This window comes from Anopheles coustani, chromosome 2 (genome assembly GCF_943734705.1).
Source record: "Anopheles coustani chromosome 2, idAnoCousDA_361_x.2, whole genome shotgun sequence".
Taxonomy (NCBI): domain Eukaryota; kingdom Metazoa; phylum Arthropoda; class Insecta; order Diptera; family Culicidae; genus Anopheles; species Anopheles coustani.
The window spans coordinates 13,958,407-13,983,688 of record NC_071289.1 but is presented as its reverse complement, the minus strand read 5'-3'; the positions used below and the strand labels follow the sequence as shown (position 1 = coordinate 13,983,688).

Here is a 25,282-nt window from a genome sequence, read left to right as displayed (position 1 = left end):
ATAAGTGGAACAAACTCGCGACAAGTAGGACACACAAGGGAGATTGTTAAGGTGAAACCCAGATGCTTCTGCCCGCGACTTTATTACCAACAAATTGATTTTGAATTTTAAATTTCCTGTCTGTCTTTTCAGAAATTTCTACAAAGATAAAATGAGCTTTAGTAGCTATCCGAAATAGTGTGGACTATATATTGAATTAAAATTTACCTAATTACTTTTTAAATTTAGATTAGCACGTTGCAGTTGAGTGAAGAACCCACCTTGCAGCTTATAAACACATCGCGATCCATGCTGTCAAGTGTGACATCCACCGAGCACATTGTTTCTGTTCGGTTTGTTTACATACCATACACACGCGTAGCGCCGTCGTTGCGGCATCGGTTTCATCCTGTTCGTGCAATATCCTTTTCCGACCGATACTCCTGTTCCCATTCCTGGCAACGACGGGACCGTCAACCAGAAAAGGATACACCCCGTCCGGTTCGTCCGTCCGTGCGTATGTAGTCGCGGTTGCGTTCGCGAAGGTACGCACTTGTGTGCGTCGTGTGCCACGGCAAGGACGAAGGGCCGCAAAAAAGGTGCACAAGTACAGCTAGTTCGCGGAAAAAATACGCCAGGACTTCGCGATCCCACTGCGTTTGTGTTGGTGCGCGTAAATCCGAGCTCGATCCTTTTCTCGCACCCGGTGGTGCACGTGCTCGCTCTCGCGTTCACTCCGCGTCCATTTCCCTGTCACTTGTTTGTCGGTGTGTTTCGCCGCGTTCGAGTGTCCTTTTGCGCGTGTGATTGGAAGGCAGAGGGATCCTTTTCATCGCTTGCGACCACCGTACGCGGATCAATCGTAGCGCAGTTGAAGTTGAAGGTTGACGTGCGAAACGGTGACTCTCTTTCGGGTTGCCGCTGTTGCTGCTTTTGCGGCTGCTGAATTTGTGTGTGCCGTGTCTCTGGAAAGGATTCTGCTTCCTGTGCCATTCCAGTGATTGGACTGTGCGCTACGGCATTTGAAATTAGAATAGAATTACGGCGAAGTTATGACTTGACAACAGTGGCTCGTCGATAGCGCACTAATTCGTGAAACCAACATTTGCTAAGTAATCCGGTCTTTCATGGATAGCGTTGTGGATTTGTGATTTGTTTTGATTTTGTAACCAGTCAGTTAAAACGTGTGTCCTTCAGGCGTCGCAATATTTACCATTCGGACGAAACAATATTTCAAAATCATATTGCAATTTCAAGAAAGCTACCGCATTTTAAGTACCGCATTTAACAACCCTGCTCTTCGCATCGCAGTTAGCATGCTCGCCAACTTTGCCTGGTTACGAGTTTAGTGAAAGTAAACATAAATAAACGCCGCGCGAAAAGCACACACAGTGTCAACTGGAACAACTAAATCCTGTATTCCTCGGTGTATGTGCGCAGGAAGCAAAAGAACGGGAGTGTAAGCGGACGGGCGGGTGTACTTTGCTGCCCGAGGTCCAGCGGAAGGAGGACTGAAAGTGTCCTTAAAGTACGCACGAAGAAACGACATTCATAAACAGGAAACCAATCCAGCGGAAGCCGCGAAAGGAAAACGCAAGGAGAGAGACCCTTTTCCCGGCTAACGACGCAACACATACACAGTTTTAAAAATGGTGCAGGTAAATGAAAGACAGCATGGGTTAGGTTCAGGATACGGATTCGTTATTGTTCCTCTGGAGCAGCGTGGCCTACCGCTTTTCCATACATCATATTTTATTTTTCCTTGCATCACACTAGAGCGGGAATCCGAGCGGTCCCGGTGTATTGTGTGCCAGTAGAATGGATTGTTCAAATGCTCGCTGTGTTGGTGTCCCGGGGTTACACATGGCAAGGGGATCGCGGGACCCTTGGTCGGAAGGGAAACAATATTTCCGGAGGGGTTGAAAGCGAAGGCCCGGTACGGCATCAGGTTCGACGGGGTGTAGAGGCTAGGGTGGAAAAGGTAGCTAGGAGTTCCGTCGTCTACGTCGTTGGGCAAGTTCGGCGCACGGGCAGAAGAAACGCCGGGGGATGGCTGAGTTTTTTCCTTCCCCCTTCAAGTCGGTTAATGGAAATAGAACCTTTTTTTGTGCCATGCATTATTCGGGAAACTGTCGTATCTTTTCCGTGCCCGCGCTCGCGGACTCCAACGTGTCGTGGTGTCCTGCGCTCCGTTTGCGGCCATTAATCCCTCAGCATTGGCAGCAGAACCCGGAACAACGACGGCGACGGTGCATCTTGTTCGCGGCAGACCGCTCTGTCCACGCCGGTCTGATTAAGGGCATTCCATCCTATCTTATTAGAATCCCTGGTATTTTTTTTCGAAAGGATTCCATTTTTTTTCGTTGTTTTCGTCCAAGGGAGATGGAATCAAAACTTCACCGTGCTCTCCTCGCCCATGACTAAAGCGAACCGGTCTTCATTTCAGAAATTGGTAACGTATGGCAATATTCCGGCCTGCTGTGATGCATATTTCGGTCCTGATGGGACGCCAGATTTGTGTCCTTCGAGGCAGTTTCCCCCGAGGGGCAGTGTAATTTTTCTGCAATTTGCCTCAGCTGAGCGACGCATACATCACTTACGGTGCTGTTTGTTCTGGTCTGATTTTTCTCTGCTCGCTAACGTGTTGTCATGGAATGGTTTCGGCAGGTGTGTTCTAATGTTGTGTTTAAACTTCTGAAGCCCAACACAGTGTCCATCCTAGCTTCATCTTCCAAGGTACAATTTTAATTAGATAGTGTTTTGAAAGATAAGAAAACAAACTCGTGAGGTTCTATCTTATCTTCTCTGATGTAAGAAGGGGTTTTAGGCTTTTTTGGCTTAGATTAGTAAAAATTACAATATTGATATTCCTTAATCGGTACTTGTTCAATTCTTTAAATAATTCCTTGACTTATCGGAAACATTTTCAAAATATCTTCCACCTGATGATGCAAATATATCACAACATTTAGATGGTAAAAAAGACCATTGGTTAAGTTGCATGTTCTTAAAATATGCGTTGTAAGAAAAAATCTTACATTTTAGCCCAAATTTGCCTTACATCACGTAAGGTTAATATTCCATTAAAATAATGTCTTTCACCAGCGTAAACTCTATATTATAATCATGATTGCTAGATCTGCAACAATAAGAATTACAATTACAGAAATTCTATGTTTGATTGCTTCATGTTTCGATTTGTTTCATTTACTTAGGCGCTTGTTTATGTTGGTTTTCATATAAATTCCATTTTATATGCATTTCTCATTTGTTTTAATTGCCCGAAATTGAGGAATGTAATTGTTACCAATCTACTGCTGCATTTTCTTTCCCATTTCTTTCAGTTTGGCGAGTTGTTTGGGTCCAATTTACTTGTGGTGTATGAGTTTTCATATTTACTCGGATGTCGAATGACAAAACCTCATGCGACTGGCTTTCTGATTGATCAATTCGATGTAACCACCCGGTACGTCCAGCCCCGGAGCTCGGTCTGGCGTTTCACTTTGATGAATTGCTGGCCAATTCGTGAACATTGCTGGTCCGTCGCTGTAATTCCAGCAGCACACGCGTGCACACTCATTGAAACGGTCTGGAACAACAACAAAAAAATCGTTTGTTACGGTGGAAAAGATCATCAACACAAACCGACCGAATGGTGCTGGTGCTACTGCTGCTCAACCTCCTTCGCTGTTGGCATAGGACGGTCGACGGAGAGTGGGCATGCAAACGTAAACACACACACACCGGGTCCCGAGTGGACGTCCTTTCTTGCTTATCCATCTCTGGAGAGATTGTGGGGCAGAGACGTTGAGGCAAAAAATAAAAAAAAAAATGCACATATCCATACGGGAAAAATCTAGCAGGGCTGTGTAAGGCCGTGGCAAACCATCATCGTCCTCCGTATCCGCACACACGCCGTAGAAGCAGTGTGATCGAATTTTTATTAAACTTCGTCCTTGCTGCAGGATACGGTCGCGTAGATGCAAACGAATGTCTGCTTGTGTGTGTGTGGGTTGATTTTTTTTTCGCTGTGGTCGCAGCAAGGGTTACGCACACACTACGCACCGTGCATAACGGGAATCCGGGCTACTTTCCCTCCCGATTGTCCAACCCAGGGCTTCAGGGCTTTCCATTCGCGCTCGTAATATCCCGTCGTCCTGTGGACCGAAGCTGCTGGATATTTCGCTCGTTCCGGCGTGCATCGAGAACCCATTTCTCCAGCACGTTGTACCTAGGCCTAGTGCTTTGAGCATACCGTGGGTCTTCGTTCTGCTAGTTTTTCTCCCTTCCCAGGGTTAGGTGCGATCCCGTTCGGCAGGATGAATGCCCTACCCGATGTTCGTCCCAGGCTCGGAGCCTCACGTGGCCACAAATATTGGCTCGCCCGTTTCAACCCCTTACAGTCGCGCGGGGTTGTTGAGGGTGGTTTGTACGTGCGTAAGGTGCGTAAGGTCCGCGTCTTTCACCGCCTACCGGTTACAGTTGTGTTTCGATTTACGGCCGTCCTCAAAACGGTTGTGGCCGATGAGCGGACGGTTTGCCACTGTCCCAAAATGGAACGACTGGTGGGTGGTGTGCGTGCGTCGCATGACACAGGACGGGAAAACACGGACAGCGACCGTAAAAGATTGGAAAATGTCATATACACGCAGCGCGCTCTGCCCTGCTGATCGTCTGGCTGGCTGGCGGTTGAGAATTTTCATCCTGGCCACACAGACATGTTTTCGTTTGGCAAACGCAGCAAGGATACGCACCACGGTTGGTTGTGTTCGTTCGCCTATGCACGCACATTCGCTGTCCCGGTGTTGGTGTGGATCGGTGTGGACGGGCAGTTTGTGCACATCTGGTGACGATTTGCAGTCCTCGGGGACGAATGGCACAACCACGGATCCCAATCGAATCTTTTCCACGAGCTCGGATCCAGTTTGTTGCCTTGGGGTTGGCTGAAGAATATTTTTAACTTTTCACCTCGCTTCACAAGTTTAATGAGGTGTTATTTTACAGCATGAGCTACAAGTTTTATGTTTTAAGGTTTGTTATGTTTCCAAGACACATCATTTATGCTTAAAAATGAATTGAAAATGACCAAAATTTCGTTATTGATCACTGCAGTTTGGCAGCGTTTTTACCATTTTTACTCTCTTCAGTTAAACCTTCGATATCTCCTTCCTTGATTAGATGCCTGTTCGTATGTCTTGATTTATGACCTACCGTCGGCGCCGCTAGTGGCACGCCTGGGACGGTCCTAATTTGGTAACAATTTCCTCCTTTCGATCGGGCAATGAACTCCCGGCCCGTCCATCCGGGCGTTAGGGGTGGAACCGCGGAAAAGGTCCGGTTTTGGAATATCGGGAGGGGTTTCGCTGGCTCGTGGCTACTGCACCCCATCGGTTTGCGTTCGATGCACTATAACTAATACCACTAATACATCGCGACGTCGCCCCTCTTGCGCGTTGGGTTTGAAGGGAAAATTGAATTTTCGCCGCCAGTCCCCGACATCCGTTGGGCGCAGAGTTCGGGGTGTGGGGTTGCCGGGAGGCGGAAATGAGAACCTCACCCGGTGTAACTAGCTCGGGAAAATGGACGAATGGATAGCTCAGTTTCATCAGCAAACCGATAGTTAGGCCCAAACGCACACGTGCCACGAGTTTTATCGCACTTGGAAACAAATGAAAAGTTAATGTGTTGTGCCACAAGAATATCGAAAAGGGGAGAAGAAGGATTGTTCGCAATTGTTGTTTCACGGGGGATGTTTTTTTTTTTGCAACTGGTGGTTAATAAACTGGTTTGTTTTGTTACGAATTACCTTCATCAAAGTTGAATCAAACATTTATAATATTTATCAAACATCTATTCGTTTATAGATGTTATTGGTCCCTGTGTAAAACAACAAACAATTTTTAAATAATTATTCAGTTTTGTACATGAACATTATTTTTGCAAGATCTTAAAGTGATTGTGATCTTACTTTGAAGGTTGAAATAAGTTGCCAAAATTATATATTAGGAATTTTATAAAAAAATGTCAGAACTAAAAATTATTTTTTTTACAACAAGACATTGTAGGGTGTAAAGCAGCAATATTTTTGTATCGTAAATCATTGAAATTCGTAGTAAAAGACTCTTAAATGAACAAAAATTAAGTTCAACAATACTTTTGGTTTATTTCGTTTTAGTTTCAGGGAAGACAGCGTCTCGTAGGCAGTTTTTTCACACGCATCAGAAACCATTCGAGTGCCATTTCGCCTGATTCAACATCATCCATTTAGTGTTCTTGTTTTTCTTCAAGCTTTATGCCTCTGCTTCGGTTCTGTGTCCCTACATGCTAAAAATCGTACAAAATCATCGACTTGTTTTCCTTCACTATGCCGAGGCCTGACCGTTTGTGCTAACTTTTCTGCACGCGAAACACGACGTAGGAAATACGCGAGGAAAAACGCTACCAGCTTCTCGCAAGACAGCGCATCTCAGTTGAAAACTAACAGCGTGGGTCGATTTTTTTTCTCCATTGGCTGCTTTCCACGGTCCCTGACGTTCATGCTTTCCGGCGAAAAACGCCGACTCTTATCATCAAGTCAAGCACTGGTTTTTTTTCCTTCGCTCATACAACTAGAACATAAAAACCACAACTACCGTACCTCCCATTGGTAGTATTACTATTACTCGCCAGCGTAGTGATTCGTATGTTGTGAATGAAATCGTTCCTCGAAGAAGATGATAATACGGGTCGCAGAGCTAGCACCGCCTGGGAAATCCTTTTCTTTTCAACGTATCTATCTACTTTTTCCTTTAGTTGGGCGATGACGGTGGAGATGGTAAGCTTCTTCTGGCTCTCGGTGTGGGGAGGAGTGTAAGATGTGAGAAGTTTTACTCCCTATGTTTGCTTATCGATCGTCGAGCGAACCATAGCTTTGTGGGTCAAGTTTGCAGACCAACCTTCTACAGATGACCATTTATTCCTCTTCTACACATTATCCTTTGACGTTTCTAGCGAAGCAGAAAGTGTTAAATGTTTTTGATTGTTTTTCATTTGATTCGTTATACTTCTCTGCTTTGGAATAGATAATGCAATTAATGCTGTTTTTTAATATCCGTCTCAAAACATATGCTAGAATTTGCAAAAGTTCCAAAACTATGTTTATTAATATATTTTGAAAATATAGAAAATTATTCTCGTTTATTTTGCTTATAGCACGATGCATTTTCTATACGTTTCATAATCAAACAAAATTGAATATATTTCGTTTGCACTAAAACTATTGTTGAATTCCAGTATAACCTGTCCAAGCCTTCCCTTGTTCCAAAAGACAAAAAAAAAATTGGCCAATAGTAAAGCGGAGTTAAACAAAGGATGAAACAAGCGGAGGACTAAAAAATGTACATATAAAATATTTCTCAACTCCCGGAGACAGCCGGACTTCCCGGTCGATCAGCATGAAGCTGGCCAACAACACACACTAGACACACGCGTGATGGGTGCGGGGGTGGAGCAGGGTTAGAAAACATGTCATGTTTCATCACGACAACAATGCAACTGTTTGCAGTCGGGAGTTGCAAACAAATCAATACACCCAATGCTCCATTGTATCGACGGCTGATGGTCATGTCTCGTTTGTGTATTTGTGTGTGCGTGTGTGTGTGTGTGAAGGGGTGGCAAATGACGCAGGCAGTGATCTGCGACGTACGTTTATGCCACCTCCACTTCCCCTGGTCCCGGTTCCAGTCCAGCACTAGTCCTTGTTGGCCGAACAGGATTTCGACCCTGGTCGTTGTAAGGATCTCCCTTTGGTTCCCTTCCCTCTAACGGCCCCACCCCGGGTTGGTGAGCATTCGGTGCCGATTGGGCGGAAAAGCGCTTCCAACGGTGTGGCGAGTGGCCTTATGCCTCCTTTTCCGTGCATGGATGGATGGAATTGGATAAAGTACTTTGCAAACTTCGCGTATGCAACGGACGCGGTACGTGCGCGCGTGGTTCGCGAATATTCATCCACCCGGACCGTTTGGCCGGATCTTTCCCCTCCTCCTCCTCCCACGGGGAGTTTCCCTTGGAGGGGGAGGGGGGTTCCCGAATGCCCAGTTATCGTTTTCCCTTTATTCATTTGAATTCCCGCGTTTGTTTTTTTGTTTCATTATGCAATCAATATTTATGCAGTTTTTGCTCCATCCGTCGATGTGACAGTGTGTGTGTATGTATGTGCCACTCGATGCTTTCGCTATGTTGGGTCTTTGTGGGGAAAAAGCTGCTACCGGTTCGCTCGTTGAGGGATGTGTGTGTTTGTATGCGTTTTTTTTTTTTGGTTCAAGGCGATCGGTACTTTTCCTCCATTTTCCCCCCGTTCCACGTCCTGTCGTACGTCATTGGCAATGCAATTTTGCACCGGGAAAAACGCACAACACACATACATGATTTTTTTTTGCCCCTATCCGTCCAATCCTTTGTCCTGTTACTGCTACACTCTATATATCCCCTCTCTGGCTTTTTATTTTTATACCTCCCTCCAACCCCATCCCCTTTTTCCTGGTTTCCTTTCGCACTTGTTCCCCGAAAACTGAATCCTGGTGGATCGGTGGATATTTCATCCCCCATCCGGGTGGTTGGTGAGGGTGCACACGCTTTTCGTTCGCTGATTACATTTCGTATTCGCATTTCGGTATGGCACAATTGGTGCGAGAGAGGGGATCCCTTTTTGGGGATCAGAAGGCAGGTTGGAGCGGATGGGTGTTGTGTTTTGTATTTCACTTTTTCGCACTAGTTCTCCGCTCAACTGCACATCATCATTCCGCTCGTTTTCCCGACCCAGGGTTCGGAAAAAAGGCTGTATAAATAAATTTATATATTTCTATTTTGTACACTATTTGTTTGGTTTTTGTTTTCCTTGTTGTTGCAAACCATCCTCTGGCCCCCTTTGGTACGCCCCTTGTACGCAAGTATCGAGGTTGGCGTCCACTTCAGGTTAACTGTGGAATCGATAGTGGAACTTCCGCTGCCCTCTATCACCACCAAGTACTGGCCAATTTCGTCCCCAAACCGTACATATTTCCATTTCCAATTTGCTCTGTTTATTTCACGCACCCAAAAGCCCACCCAACGCACGTCTGTTTGTGCGCCCGATTGCGTTCCTGCTATAATGTGGTCCGGTCAGGGTTTCGTTGTTTTTTTTTTTTAAATGCTAGGATGTTATACTCCTACCCCCTTCATAGTTGCTGAAAATCGCTTATTTTTGCGAGTTTAATTCGGCAGCCCCAAAATTAAATGCACCTTTCAACGCACACACATGATAATAAGGCAAACGGTGGTGGAAAGGTGGACGTGCGTGGTTCGCGTTGCATTTGGGCTCGTGTGCCGAATTTTCCCCGGATACACCGAAAGCCGATGCAGCGGCCGAATTCAATATGCAACTGCAAACACCGGGTTCGGCCGGTGGTACGCAAAATATGGATGGGTGCGTTTCAGAATATGTATATATAGATCTGGTGAAAATATAATGCATTCGCAAAACCGTGCGTGGTAGTCAGTGGGCGATTTTGGGGGAGGGAGGCCAGAATGACAGTGGCCTGACGCGTTGTGGGTGGTGCTGATGTGCCGTGTGTGTGTGTATAAGTGGGATATGCTTGCACCCGAACCCGGGGTAAGCCGGCTGCATCAAAGCGATATTTTTTCCAAAACAAAGAAACGGAAAAGAATATCGACTCACTTTATTCGGTCAGGTCCTTTTATGCTTTACCGCGGTAGCGCATCGTCGTTCGGAATGTGTTTGGTTCGAAGTTGGGAATGTGCAGATTATAATATCGAAAGCTTTCGTGTTTGCATTTTACTTTTGTAGCTTTTTGTTTGGTTTCACGTTAGTCTCACTCCTCACTTTAGGCCTTTGTGTTCAGTGCACAATTCGGTTCGATGCAGCAAAACCCACGCGATTCAGCATTCTTCCCCATTTAGGCACTGCACCCCGCGACCGTTCGATGCCAATTGGATGCTGCATTTTGCATTTATATAAATCCATTTTTTTCGAACCAATATTTTTCCCGTGTTTTCGTTTAAATATTCGACGAGCGATCGGTTTAACGATACACGATGGTGGTTTCGGAAAATGATTAAAAAATGTTTCAACACATTCGCACTGCTGCAAAATGCATCTCCAAGGGGGTGGTGGGGTGGCTTGAAACCCTGGAGAACATTGTATATTTTTCATAAATCTCCACCATCGAGCGGAATTGTGTGCGTGTTTGTTGCTTTTGTTGGGCTTCTGTCGATCCGATAAGGACCCCATTCCAGGGGGGTTAAATTTGCCCGTTGGTTATTATTATTATTTCAGTTTAAATGGAAATGCGTCGTTGGTGGTGCATTATTTGGCAAGTGGAATAAATTGCGTCGGTAAATAATATATCATTAACGGAGGCAAATGTGTTGGAGAACGCGGTGTGGAAGAAAAAAGTTTGGCCACCGAATTTAAAAAGACCTACCGACAATTTACATTTTAATCACAAAAAAACAACCAACATGTTTTAACGCTATGTACCAACAGGAAGGAGAAGTGTACACGCACGTTAACAACGTGCTGATCGATGCACATGCATTTTGGTTGTTTTCGCCGATGGTGATTATTTAAATTTTTGGTGCATAATAAATTGCCCTGACGTCCGTTTGTGCTACACCGTGGCCAACAAATTAAAATTACCAATTTTCCAGGGTGTGATTCGAATTGTGTTTTTTCGGGGTTGGATGCCATTTAAATTATACATTTTAATACCAATTTATAACAGTCATTAAATGCTTGTGTTTATATTAAGATACATTTTGAAATCATTTGTTTCGTGCTTCATTCTATTTATTCGATGTTCGAGTTTATTCAAAACATGTGTTGCTAATTGACAAAAACTATTTAATTTCGAACCATTTAGTTGGTTTCATCATTTTTAGTTTTGTGAGCAGTTTTGATTGATTATAAGAAATTATTTCGTTTCATCGAACGTCAAAACGACGATTTTGCTCCTAGTTAAAATTATGATGAAGTAACACCATTTAATTTAAATTGCCATTGCAAAATATAGTCTTGTATTGATATGGCTTGCATTGAAAAAAAAAGAAAGAATCAAAACATTTAAAATTTCACAATGGTACTTTTACTATGTGCAATCTTGTTAAAAAATATAGTCTAATCCGTATTCCGGATTTTCAATCATTTAAAAATGACCCATGATGGAAGATTAGGTGTTAATTATTCTTTTCCAGCTTCGAATTCAAATAGATAGAATGTATACATGTTCAAATCTACTCTTTTTCGTTTTGCTCTATTTTTGCTGGCTCAGCGATCATGCGTATCAATAAAATGTTGCTAATTTAGTTGCCATATTAAAATAATGAGTAACATCATTGGTGTATTATCCCTCTGCATTGGTGTATCTGATGTGAAATAGTTATTCTATAAAATTCCTTCATAGTTTCTCTTTTTATTATCTTGAATCGATATTGCGTTAGTGGCTTCATATCGTTTGTTTTACCTGGGAGAAGTACCCGCTGAACTGCGTGGATAAATATTGCCCCGGCTTTTCATGGCGCGCCTGCGACGAACCGGACGCCATACATAACATCTCCATAATTCATTAAAATAACTTTCGTCCAATATTTATCGCCAGTCGTCGAATTCCCGAACCAGGCCGGCTCGCGTCGAAAATCCACAATCAATAAGTAAAGCATATTTCGCCCGCTGTCGATGATGGGAAAATTCTGGAAAACAGTTTTACCTTTCGTCTCCCGCCTGCAAAAGGGCCGGGATACTTGCGACCCCTGCTAACGAATGATGAAAATATTTTCTATCTCAAATATTTTACCCCCACCGCATGTGAGACGGGTCATCGGTGGTCTTAAGGGGGTTCAGTGGCGGGGTTCACTCCGCAACCCGGGTGGTGGTTAGTGGTGGTAGGCCGCGTTAAAATTCGCGAACACAAAATTTCCATTTGCACCATTCCTCTCCGAATGCACACAAGCGCAATGGCAACAAACAAACGTTGTGTTAGTTCGTTGCGCGAATACATTTTTCAATCGCCACCCACCTAAAACTTCCCATCCTTCGCGCGGTGGTTGGGGATTTGGCAAACACGGCCCAACAGAGATGGAGGGGGGGGGGGGGTAGGGTATAGGAAAAATAAATGCGAAAACTATCTGCCACCCGCATAACGCACGACCGAACGCACATAACGCGGCGTGGTACGATTCGTTCACGCGGTTCTGGTTTTGGTATGTTGCGCGCGTACAACCCGTCGATCAAATCGTCTGCTCGATTATTGATTGCGAGCACACTGCTCCACGGCGCACAGAATGGTTACAGCGTGTGCCCGTAGGGGGAGGGCGGAAAGTTTGGTCTGTTTTTTAGGACAAAACAGTGGAAAGCCCACCAACCTTTGCACAACCGGGGAGGATGGCCCTTCCTTCACCGAGTTCCCCGTTTCGTATGGAAAAGGGAAAAAGCCGAGTTGTGAGTGGAATAATGGTTTAGCGGAATGGTGTTTTCACGTTTTCCATAAAGGGAGGTCAAACTCAGAGAGAGCGAGAGAGAGATAGTGATAGACAGGAAAATCAAACCCACCAGACAAAGAACGGCACACAGATCGGATTCGGCCCATCAGGCGTTTTTCCCCAGGCGTTTTTTTACGTTTTTTAAATTAAATGTTATTCGACTGATGGATGCTGTGCCCGGTGGCCTTCCCTCAGCGCGCTGATGACCAAGTTGGATCGATTCGCAGGACCAGATCTTTCGTTTCCTCTGTTCTGTATGTGTTTGTTGCAATAGTTCTGCGCGATACAATCGATGGTTTCTTTCACAAGCACAGGTTTTTGGAATTTTGTTTAAATCAATTTTAATTGGTAGTGTTGATAATTTAGCTGAGTTTCGTTTTGATAAAAAATGAAGTATTGAAAAGACTCAGTCTCTATGTAAATTCAAACGGCTATATAAAAACGTATGCCTGTAGTTATGCCACTTTAGCTAAGCCTGCTGTTTTTTATTTTTTTAAGTCAATTTGAAAAATGTACACAAATCACTAGCAAGTCTATTGATATCTTTAAGGCTTGTTCTTTCTCCTAGATATACTAGGAAGGAAACGTAGTATTTTTAGTTTTTAATTTTTGTGGAGAAATCTTATTACATCTAACGGTTGGTGATGCTCGTGACCTGTTAAAAAACCAACCTGTAAATTGTCCACCAACAGATTAATAAAGTTTTAATAGAAATTCTAACGAGAATCCTTCAGAAGGCCTCCGGAAAAGCTAAATCTTCTTTCGCTAATTTTATCGCGCAGCGTGATAAAGTAAACAACGCTGGCGTCTCGCTTCTTTCCCTCTCGTTTCTTCAGTATCCAACGTCCAGTGACCATCAAGGACGAATTCCCGCACGCTTCCCGTAACTCATGGTGGGGAGGAGGAAGGGATGATTGGATTGCCGCAACCGGACGGAAAATGTCAAACGATAAATTTTGGGACGACATTCAGTAGTCTGCGGATGCTTTCGTTAGACAACTATCTTCTCTCGTTTGTGTCGCGGGGTCTTGTTCTCAAATTTCCCGTTGAGGTTCGGTCGCGAGACATCAGTCATCTGTATGCGCGACATTTCACCATCGGAAGGAAGCATCAGATGATGCGTATCGTCTCTTGTTGCCGAAGAATCGATATGTGATGCGTTTCTAGTTTGTGTTCGAGCATGTTTATGAAACTGAGCGCTAAGGAATTTGATTTATGGCAAATCTTTTTTGCAGTACTAAAAATTGTTCATATACCTTTCTCGTTTGTTTATCAGCTTTTTTCCTTTTAAAAATAAAACATATGTAACTATTCTGAGATAAAAATGATTACGCATTTAGAAGTAACACATTGTCATTATTCTGAAACATTTTCGTTTATGTTAAATTTATTTAAAACCTGTTTGTTACATAGATTTTTCCTCCTCATTGTGGAATCATTCTGTGCAATATCCACTTATGGCGCCACGGATTCGGCAATAATTAGCACCACCAAAGTGGAAAACCCTGCTGCACACAGCTGAAGCCTTCTCCAAACACACATTGTCCAAATGAAAATGAATTAATTTCGTCCGCAGCCGATTCGCATCATGGAGAGCTTTTCATCTTTCGCATCCGAAACCGGGGAAGCCTCCGATCGATCTCTCACTCTCTCTCTCTTTAGCTTTCCGGTAGGCCGATTCGTCGGTCCTGTTCGGCCCTGGCCGCCACGTCTCCCACCCACCCACTTAGTGGTTGGTCAGTTGCTGCTACTGATTTGTGTTCCGAGGGCACTTTCGCGTGTGTGGGCTTTTATGTAGGGGGTGCACATAAAGCGATGGCCACGCATCGCACGGGAGCAGCAGCATGCGCGTCCGGAATTTCGTCGATGGACGACCGTTCGATGCGATGGCCTCGCTTACACACACACACACTTCTCCCCCGGACGAGAGGTGGTTTGTATCTAACTCTTCGTGGAACGTCTGTCGCCCGTCGGCGGTTGGTAAAGGCCTACATCTACCGATCGCACTGCAGTTGTGTTTGTGATGCACACCATCGAAAGGTGCATCAGGATAGCGCGCGATGATATGTGCTGCTGACGATGACGATCACTACTGATGATGATGGTGCTGTCCCCGGTTGCACAGCGGAGACACGAACCTCCCAACCCCGAGAAGGAACCACGGCTGGGGGAGGGCGTCAGGGAAAATGCTGCGAGCGTGCGGATGCCCGTGTCCTGCCTCGCGTGTTATGATGTGTTTCGTATATCGCTTCACGGTGCCAATGTTCTGCATGGCCAGCAAAATGTGTGCGGGAGGAAAAAAAGAACGAAAGCGCAACGGGTGGCAAAGTAGCGAGACGAAAACAAAGCCAAAGAAAAAGGCACATCAGCATCATAGAGTCGGAATCAATGGCAGGAAAAACCTATGGCTTCAATTCAGTCGCTTTCGTTTTGGATTTTCGCCTGCCATCGCATCCGCACGAGCCGGGGAAATTTTTCGTCGATACACCAGTTCGGTTTGGTGCGCTGTTCTTTCTGGTATTTGTTCCGGGTCCGGGTCCTTTTGTTTTGCTCTTTTTGATGCTGTACATTTTCCCGTTTTCCAACACAACACGGGCATGGGAGGGAGGAGCTCGCATTTTTGGCTTCTCGTTTCCTCGCCATTTCTTTTTTCCACCGCATCCGAAAGCTTTCGGATGATCGGTGTGGAAAGCGGGAAAGGATCAGTTTGGTTCCGCGTATGTGTGTCCCTGGGGGGTTTTTTTTATGTGTCCTTCCCCACCACACTCTGGCCATTCGTTCGTCTCCTTGGGGGGTGGGGAGTTTCACTACTTTTTTATCCTTATTTCCTCGCTGTCAATATCATCGCCCCCCCTTCGTTGCATCGTCGATTTGTGCATCCGGATATGCTTGATGGATGGATGGACGGATTGTGAGAAAGAGACGGCGCGCTTTAGCTGGACAGCATAACCGAAGAGACCTCAGGCGACTCCGGGGAGCTTTTCCACGGGACACTTTCCCCGTTCCAGTTCCTTTCTGGTCGGATGTTTCAGTGTGGATGGAACACAGGTTGGAGGTTTTCCGTTTTTTTCCCTCGCTTTGCGTATGTGTGTCCACTTTGTTTGACGGGACGCAGACGGATTGACAGGTCCCGTAGTTTGTTGGATGGACTGAACGGAGGGGAAACGATTTCTTTTTTCCACCTCCGGGTGGTTTTTTTTTATTGCATTTCAGGTGATCGCTGCAACGGTATGTGTGGCCTTTGTCTTCAAGTTTGCTTATAGTTAAACCTCATTAGGTTGGGGTTCCTCAAAGGTTCCCTCAAAGCTGTTGCTTAAGGTCCCTTGACGATCTTCGATATTAAAGCCACATCTTTGTTTGATCTCATGTGAATGTGTGTATCGGTAAATTCGCTGTGTGTTTTTGTGTGCGATTAAATCGGAAAAGTAGAAAAATGCTGACATATTTCTTTTTATCAACCTCCTGCATCATCTCCATGCAACCCGGGAGTTGTATTGTCCCGCAAAAAGGTATCTTTGCCTCGTCGCTCTTCGAGCTCCAATCGTCCCTCTGCGGATATGCGATGGTTTAACGTTTGAAGGACGAACGATAGGAAAAAAGGATTAAAAAAAAATAAAACGACTTTCTTTTTTTCTTTAGGTACTCCTAAGCGCATTGCCGCCCGACGGTCATCCCTGGGAAGGGTTTTTTTTTTGGTTGTGTGTTTTTTCCTTTTTTCCGGCTGTTCAATGCAAAACGCGAATTTGCGGACGTTCGGGGATACAGCTATACAAGCACACACACACACACACAAAACCGGGACGAACACACATCGGCAAGGGTTAGTAGCAGTAGGGTATGCATTCCCGAATCGGTCTCCACAGCCCCGGAATATAGGATGCTCTTCGGAGGCGGCCACCAAAAACTCCTCCATCATCATCGGCACGTCGCGTTCGGCTGTCGATTTTTCCCGGCATTCCATGATTCCCAAATCTTTGTGCATGTGTGTTCGGTGTTGGTTTTGTTTTGTTTTTTTTGCCGAGCGCAACCATTTGTTTCGATCACTCCCCCGTCCTGTTGGCACTCGCTCACACAACGCCAATTGCTTCGCTTAGGCTGCAAATCAAACGAACGCGGGAGCGAGTGGATTGGCTCAAAGTTAAAGGCTGAGTGCAGTCTTGCATGTATCGTTGTGTGATGTGTGCATTCAAAAAAAAAAAAACTCCCACGCTGGAACGGGAGCTTTGCATTGAGGGAGGCAGGCAGCAGCAGCAGCACAAGCGAGTCGTGCCGGAAAGGAAAGGTATTGTCCCGAGCGCAGGAAAAAAGCGGATGCGATACCGGGGATGGACATTTTTCCTAGGGTTTGGGTGAGAGAGTAGAAAAAGAACACCATAACGCAGGAATAGAGTGGAAGGAACGTTATGTGTGTGTGTGTGTGGCAGGCGGGAGCCATAGGAACAAATGTGCAGAATCCGTTCGGTGAATCATTTCATACGTATGGTTTCACTGCCGAATGTAGAAAAATAGAAAAAGGTGAATACGGAATTTACCTCATCTTGCACATTCCGACTCCCTCTTACTTCCTGGCAAGGTGCAATGTTTTTTTTCCATACCCCTCGTACATTCGGTCGCGATCACATTTTTTGACGTGTGGAAATGGAGGCGCCTGGTTGATCATGCTTCTACTTGGCGAATCTGTGTCCTCCTCCGTCCGCGATGGTGTGTTGAGGAAGAAGAATCGACCGGTTTCATCGATAGGAGTGTGATTTCTCACAGTGTCGTATGGAAAGAAAATTGAGAGATCTCAACGTAACAAGAAATGGAAACAAAACATACAAAAAAAAACCGCCACACAGAAGAACTAACGAGTCCCACATGCCACGGATGGTTCTCATGCACACCCACCGTTTTCGAAATCATTACCTTGCTCGCGTCATCGCCGTCATCTTCAGCGTTTGGTGTATCTTTTCTTCTACACCCTCGTGCAACTGTTTCTTCTTTCCTCGCAACAAAAAAAGCCGTTGGTGCACAAAATGGGTCGAAAGAAGATTTAATTGATTTAATCGATTCACAATTAGGCATTCTGCGGCAGTTGAATAGGAGCATGAAACAGGATGCCGTGTGTCTGCCTCGGGGGAATCGGATCGTCTTTCAATGTGTGTTACTCCACTTGCGTGCAGCAAATGTGTGTCAAACTGTGGGAGGCATCTTTAAACCCGTTTCACTTGAAGAGGATGGAAGCTGAACGAAAATAGAGCTTTTAATTCTAGCAATTTGTTTTTATTATTTAAAGTTTTCGATATTAATCTTTCTATTTTCTTATTTTCTTTCTTAAAAAGGGGAATGTTTCATGAATTAAAACTAATCAAATTAATTCTCTTGCAAACAGTAATCCCTTGCCTCATTCAATACTTTTGATAATGATTAAGTCTCAACTCGTTTGGAATGATTTAACCTATTCTAAGTTACAACATATAGGTCTCTACCAAACGATACTTTTACTTCAGTGTTGGGTCTATTACCATCAGTTATGCCTTGTTGCTTCATCAATTAGTTTTTCTAAAATGAATGATGACGATACTATAGATAATGTGTAATTTTTCAACTGCTTTACAAACTAGAGAGAAATTTTAAATTAAAATTCGTAGTTATGGCATTATAATTTAAAATTGGAAATTCTGTTTCGTCATCTGCATATAATTTTCGTGGAATGGTGTTTAAATCCCATCAAATGTTTGTTTTTGCAAACACGCACATGCCATTTCTTCGTTAGTGCGTCGCAATAATGTAATTTTCCATTCTTATTATTTCTCTGAAGTTTATTCTATAATGCAAAAAGCTTTCATACTTGAATGCGAGCGAGCCATTTGCGCACAAACACAATTTATATTTATGAGCCGAACGGAAAAGGGCAATAAAAACGGCGAAAATCCCACCTCCGCCGAGTGCACCGTTCCCGCTTTCGCACGTGTGTTGTTTTCCGCAGGTGGATGATTTTGTTTTCATAAACGTAGCCGTCATCACTCTGCAGCAGCCCCGAGTTAATTAATAAAACGTGCGGCGGTAGCACTTTCGCCAGCGTTGCGTGTGCATCTCAACCCGAAGCGTCCGAAATCGTTGTGCATCGTCCATTGGTTCCACCTCGCCCCGGGTTGCCGGTGGGAGTGCCCCGTTTCCGGCCGCCGAATCGCCGACCGATGTCGGACAACACTGATGGCCAACCGATGGCCACACACAGATGTCCCTACACGCCACAAACGCACACGCGCAAATGTCTCCCCCCCCCCCATACCAGCCGATAACGCGTGGGGGGGTGTTCGCCTAGTTTTGGGTGTTTCGACGAAGAGGATGTTGGTCCATTTCGTTCCGATGTTCCAATATTCGGTACACGCTGGACCGAAACCGCCGAATCTCTGGCGAGCTTCCGCGGCCGAAACGGGGCACGATGCCGCTCGCGGAGTGTACGTTTTCATTTTACCGAGCATCCCGCATGGTCCGCCTCCCACTTCGGTTCGTTTCATTTTGCGGTCATCCGTAGGAAGGCGTGCGTTTGTGTTGGTTGATCTGTTTCCTTTTCTTTCACTCTCTTGTATCCTTTTCCAGCCTCTGCTAGCTGCTTCTCGGGTTGAAGTGAATATATGTTTGAGGATAATTGGAAAAGCGGCTCACCACCTCCCGCTCCCGTGGAAAATGCTGGGGTCGCGAGGGATGAATTAAAAAAAATCCGATCAGTGGCCTCCGAATTCTGCCCGCTCGTTGGACCGGACCCCTCCCCCACTCCCGCTCACCTCCGCGCGATCCCACCAGAGTGCGGGTGATATCCCGAAATGAATGGAAATAAATCAATAATACCGCGGGTCGTCGAAACCCGGCGACCGTTGCTGGTGTGCTGGGGTCTAGTGCCTGTGTTGGCGTTGCGGAAAATCGAACACGGCGGTCCATCCCGGTCTCGGCCGTCGTCCTGACCACTCTTCGTCGTCGTCATCGTCGTTTGTTGCTCCAAGGGGTGGCGCGGGTTTTCCCCTTTATGTACGGCCGGCTATCGAGCGTCGCATTCGGATCTGGCGCGTTCGTATGCGTGCGTGGCGTAGTTCGACTTCGATTGCTGTGTGCACCTGGCCCCAATATCCCTGTTTGGTTTTTTTCCCCGGGTAGATTTGCTGTTTTTTTGCGGCCACCGGCTGATGCTGCTGTGTTGTGTGATTTTTCGGTTCAATTCTTGTCCACTCCCGATGGCCACACGTGTACCACGTACGATTTGTCCTTCCCCTTCACCCCCCCCCCCCCCCCCCCCCCCCCCCCCAGTTGGAGCTTTGGACGGGAAAATTTATATTTTAAAATTGGAATCGTAATATTTTTACTTTTATCCGCGCAACAACAGCATCGTTCGGGCGGCCGTGGTGTTTTAATAAAAACGAAATATATATTTGCTGGAAGGGTGGGTGGGTAGGGGAGGAATATATACAAATTTCTGCGGACGGGATTGGGCTTGGCGTTTTTTTTTTTTTTCTTGTACGTTGTTGCGGGATCTGTTTTTCAGAAAATGCAAAATATCCATCATGCTCCACAACCGTCCAGTGGCATGTATGTTTGCTGGTTTATTCTTTGTATAAAAAACCCCTTTCAATCTCTACTTTCTTTTCCAACAGAGTATTTTACAAAAAAAAAAACCGTCCGCCACACGATCCAAACCCGGCCCTATATTGATGCCGCTTCGACAGCATTACTCCCGGCAAGAGTGCGTCCCGACCGGGAGTGGGACAATTTTGTGCGCTATGTTTTTGGCATTTTTCGCGAGCTCTTCGGGCGGTTTTATTATGTCCTCGCCGCGGCACAACGGTGGCAATAAAACGCTGGCTGGCCACGGGCTGGCCGGGGCCAATTTTAAACTCGCGAAAATATTTCCCAACACGCTCGAGCGATCAAAAGACTATGGCATGAAACGAACCCCGTACAGTGCGTCCCTTTTACTTCCGAAAGTGCTGTGTGGGATCGCCTTGCGTGGCTAAGAACGTCCTATGGTGTAGGTCTTTTTTTTCGAATGTTAGTAATTGCTTTTTAAAGAAAATTAATTTATTTTACATCAAACATTTTAAAATGTATGAACGGAGTGCAACGGGAAAGATTTATAATCATTTAAGAGGGTTAATGATTAGGTTTTGTAAACCGGTAGAAATCATCAACAATAAGGTAACGATCGGCATATAATCCCCCCTGTTTGATCGAAAGATTTATCGAAAAGTACCCTCGATAAACAATGCTTCCATTTTATATTTATATTATATTTTACTTTTCCGTTGTTTCCCATTTGTGCACTCCCGTTCCCATGAAAGCCTTGTGCATGTGTCCAGCACAGCGGGATATGAAAAACACAACCGGACGAGTACATGTTTTACCAATCGCGCACAATCCTTCGCAATGCCAAACAGACAGCAGATCCTGAAAAGGCGGTTGTTCGATGACGGGAAAACGTTTCACGGAGCGAACCGAGCTAAAATATGCATCCGAGCATCCAGCATCCGGGCATCGCGAGCCAATCGAAACCCCAAAGTCCTTTGTGCTGCTCCTGCTGCTGCTGCTCCGGCTGTGTCGGAAAAGTGAAGAAAAACTACGGATAACATATCGATGTGGTGGTGGTTTGCTGCCAGGGCCAACCGCCTGCATGATTGAACGTCGAACGGCAGTCGGGCGGCGAATGAGAGAGAGAGAGAGAGCATCGGACCGCGCGGTCCCGGAGTTCTGGGCGGCGTGTTTGATTGATATTGATATTAATATCGAAAACGCGGCGCGCGGTTTCCTCTTTTTTCCCCATTTTTCTACCGTCCTGCCAAACTCGATCGGGGCGTTTGCCAATGTTTTGCAGCTATTGCTGCCCGCCGGGAGCCCGGGATCGCCTTGGCATCGTTCAGTGGCTGCGAATATCGTGAACTATCGCGAGCGGCAGCTGACGATGTATGGCCAGAGTCGTCGTCGGGTGGATGAAGAATTCATAGAAATTTGGATTTTTCACCAGCCAGGATGCAGCGATGATCGAGCATCGCTTGTGCCACGGCAGAGGCACGGAATATTTTATGATTAACAAAAGGAACAAAAACACGATACGAATCCGGAGGAGGGAACTCGGGGAAAATAAAATAAATTGCCACCGTTGCTTTATGCTAACGATTGTGCCGCGTTTTTTTTTGTGTCGCTCGCTCCGCAGGCATTAGACGAGTACGATATCCAGCCGGATCTGCCACAGGCGCTGCGACTGCTGGACGAGATGAACAATAACTTCAAGCAGGTGTCCGACCTGGTGGGCAACATGCTGCAGCGGGTGAAAACCGGCGAACTGTCGACCGAGTATGGGCTGAACTTTTTGGAAATCAAGTACCACATGCTGCTGAACTATCTCATCAATCTGACGTACGTCGTGCTGAGGAAATGCTCCGGTAAGTTGAAATGCATCGCTCATATTTGAAATAGCTTGGGACAGTGTTATATTAGTATATTTTTAACTGGTGTAGTAGCACTGATTGAACTGTTTGGGTAATTGTTTCCGACAGGATAGAATGATAAATATGTATTAATGGTCAAATCATACATGAATTCCTATCTACTGCTTATTTATTTTGTAAAATACGAAATCTTCCTTCATGAAGTTAGAGTTGAATTTTCAGCACACTCTGCAAAAGTTGAAAAATGTTATAAAGGAACGATAAAACATCACAACAATAGTGTTTCTTGAGACTAATTAAATTTAATTTTTTTGATTTTTGGAAGCAAATGTTGTCCATATAACACTATACATGTTCGCTTTGTAGTCTGAATATACTAACCAAGATGCATTGCGATTATCGCTATTCGAAAGCTGACAAAAAATGTATAAACAATGCAGTTTCGAATGATGAAACGAAAAGATAAACTGATAAACAATGCTTTTCTGAAATGAAATACATGCTTTGCTATTTGCTAAAGAAGTGGCCTCTAGTAGTTTGACTACCATAAGTTTTTAGAATGTAAAATAATTGGAAACCCAATTGAAGAAAAACTGTTATTACCGTGACATTTTAACTGTGTAACCTTAACTCTTCAACGTCGAACAAAACCAAATTTGTTTTTGTTAGTTTCTATAAAAGTTAAGGATATTAAATTAACCTTCACGCACAGATGTTTTATTAACCTGTAGTTTTGTGTGCATTTGCTTTGAATCACATTGTTATTTTTTTCCTCAACCGTGTCTTCATTGTGTCTGCCCATTTTGTTTCCAGGACACCGTATCGAGAAGGATCCATCGATTGATCGACTGATTGAAATACGAACCGTGCTTGAGAAGATTCGACCCATCGACTACAAGCTGCGCTATCAGATCGACAAGCTCGTAAAGACGGCAGTCGCCGGAAGCAGCTCGGGCACAGCCGATCCAACTTCATTCCGAGCGAACCCGGCGAATCTGACGTCTCAAATGCCGGAACCGGGCGAAACGGCGGGTGACGACGGGGACGCCGGCAACGGTTCGGACGATGGTGCCGACTCGGACAGCTCCGCGAAGGTGATGCTTAAACTGAAGCGCGCGAAAGAAGCTGCTCGCAAAAAGGCAGCAGGTCCCGGCGGTGCCGCCGACGTCGACGCTGCTGATGGTGAGGAGGCGGCTGGTACCGGGCGGCGAAGTAAGCCGGACGTGTACGTGCCACCGAAACTGACATCGATGCCTTACGAGGAGGACTCGAAAGCCGATCGGGCCCGCAGACAGCTGGAGCGAGCACGGAAGCATGCGCTCGGCTCATCGCTGATACAGGATCTGAAGGACGAGTATCTCGACACGCCGGTCGAGCTGTCGAGCAGCTCCCGCGCGCAACAGATTCTATCGCGCCGCGAGCGGGAACGGGAGGAGTTCGAAGAGACATACCTTACCCGCTTGCCGACCACGAAGGCGGACAAACACCGTAGCCGAAAGCTGACGACACTTGGTGAGTTAGTTGTTTTTGCGAGAATATGAGTGTTGGCACGGTTTACATTGCTTTCATGTGAGTGTGGGGACAGTTCCAATAGTTTAGCCTGATGTACATTTTAACTTGTTCTGTTCATCCTAATTATTCTATCGTCATCGTGTCTAAACAGCTATTTAAAATTATCTAAATAGTATTTTACATATGGTTAGTTCTCAACCAACTTTGAAACTTGCTTCTAAAGGGTTAATGCTTTAAAACTGTTCTACACAACGTCTCGCGTATCTTTATCAGGATATGCTGTCGTGCAGCAGACCCTTATTGCGCATGTTCTTGTGTTATACAAGAACGATTGCATCCAAGAGCTTTCCACCAAATTATGGCAATGTTTACTTCAATGCAACTCGCATCTCGCATTACCTTTGCAATCCGTCCGTTGCATACTAATGTTCTTCACATTTTTCAGCTACCTTGGGCGACGAATTGACGAGTTTCACCGATTTAAGCGTGCTGAATGACGACTATCCGTCCACATCGGCAGCCGGTCGTGGTGGTAAGAAGCGTAAAGCTGCGAAAGTGAATAAAATGCAAGGTAAGAAGCGTCGGTTCCGTTAAACGAGAGTCATTCCCTGGATACGAGAGTCGCCCAAGCAGTAATAATTAATAAACTTCAATGCAGCTTTGCGAAAGGCAAATGTAATATAAACATAGCATACAAGTTTTGCCTCAAGCAGCTCATCAACTTCCTGTTCCAAAAAGCTTCACATGAGATCCTGTTTAACTAAAGCTTTTAACCGGTTTTGTTAAAATAGTGCAATCGGTCCTAGTACAGATGTTTTGTTCATAATGTTACTGTTTGCGGTGTTTATTTTGATGAGTACGTTTTGTTTGTTTTTTTTCCCGAAATATAATTGTGCATTGATCAGGAACAGGATCATTTTTTCTTATTATGCATATTTTTCTTCCGTTTGGGTTAAATTCTGATCATATTTAATTGGATCATTAGACAATATACAACCATCAATGGGAAAACTCATGCGTGTTGAACGTTAACACCCGGTGATGGAGCGTCGTAACGTAAATAGGCATAGGGCACATGAATCAGTAACGAATGTAGCGTATGAGTAAACAGGAAATATAAATCGCATGAGAAACAAACTTAATTGAAAAGGTAACTAAATCCAAATAACAACGTTACAAGAGAAGCCTTTTATAATATATTTATATGAGAATATTTTCCCGTTTTCAATGAGACTACAAACCGATGCTATGAAACGACGAAACAAATAGAAACCCGATATAAGCCAAACAAACACAAACACAGGTGATTCGTTCGAATCGACTAGCATGAATCAAGAACTACACTTTACGCGCAATTGATCGATAGGCCTAGATTTAAACAGAGCCAGCGTTTTGTTTCATTTTGATTTGAAGTCGTTGTTATTTCCTTCGTTGGGCGTTCGTTTTCGAAAAGATATACAAATAATAGTTATCATAATGGTAAAAAGAACAATGGAAATAGAACTAACTGTGTAACATAACTAAATGGGGAAAAAACCAACCAAGCACACAAAACTGAAAAAAACATAGCTATAATATGAAATGAGACCATTATGTTATTTTTATATTATGGAATACAAGCAATTCAGCGATGCACAAGCACGGCACCGCAACGATCTTATTGTTAGTAGGGAAAAGAGAGTACCGGAACGGGGAAACTCGAGAAATGGAGGTGATCGTACACCGACGCTGCCGTTAAAATGGAGACTACGTAGCAAGAGCTAGGAGGGAATAGTAAGATAAGATGATTAACCATATTGTTGCCTTTTTCTATAGCACGTACGTAAAGAAAGAGATTTCTTATAAGAGTGTAGCGCGGG

At 44.9% G+C, this 25,282-nt stretch overlaps 1 protein-coding gene across 2 annotated transcripts; it reads left to right on the top strand.

The window, feature by feature from the left end:
* The first annotated feature begins 369 nt into the window (after positions 1-369).
* LOC131263419 (neuroguidin-A) lies at positions 370-24,295 on the top strand. Of its 2 annotated transcripts, none has more exons than XM_058265615.1 (5): positions 370-390; positions 1,420-1,637; positions 21,677-21,905; positions 22,725-23,423; positions 23,869-24,295. In XM_058265615.1, the coding sequence occupies exons 2-5, from the start codon at positions 1,629-1,631 to the stop codon at positions 24,015-24,017; spliced, it is 1,086 nt and encodes a 361-aa protein (XP_058121598.1). In that variant the 5' UTR covers positions 370-390; positions 1,420-1,628; the 3' UTR covers positions 24,018-24,295. The 2 variants fall into 2 exon arrangements, with proteins under 2 accessions (XP_058121598.1, XP_058121599.1); XM_058265616.1 differs by lacking the exon at positions 370-390 and adding an exon at positions 576-1,333.
* The last annotated feature ends 987 nt before the right edge of the window (positions 24,296-25,282 follow it).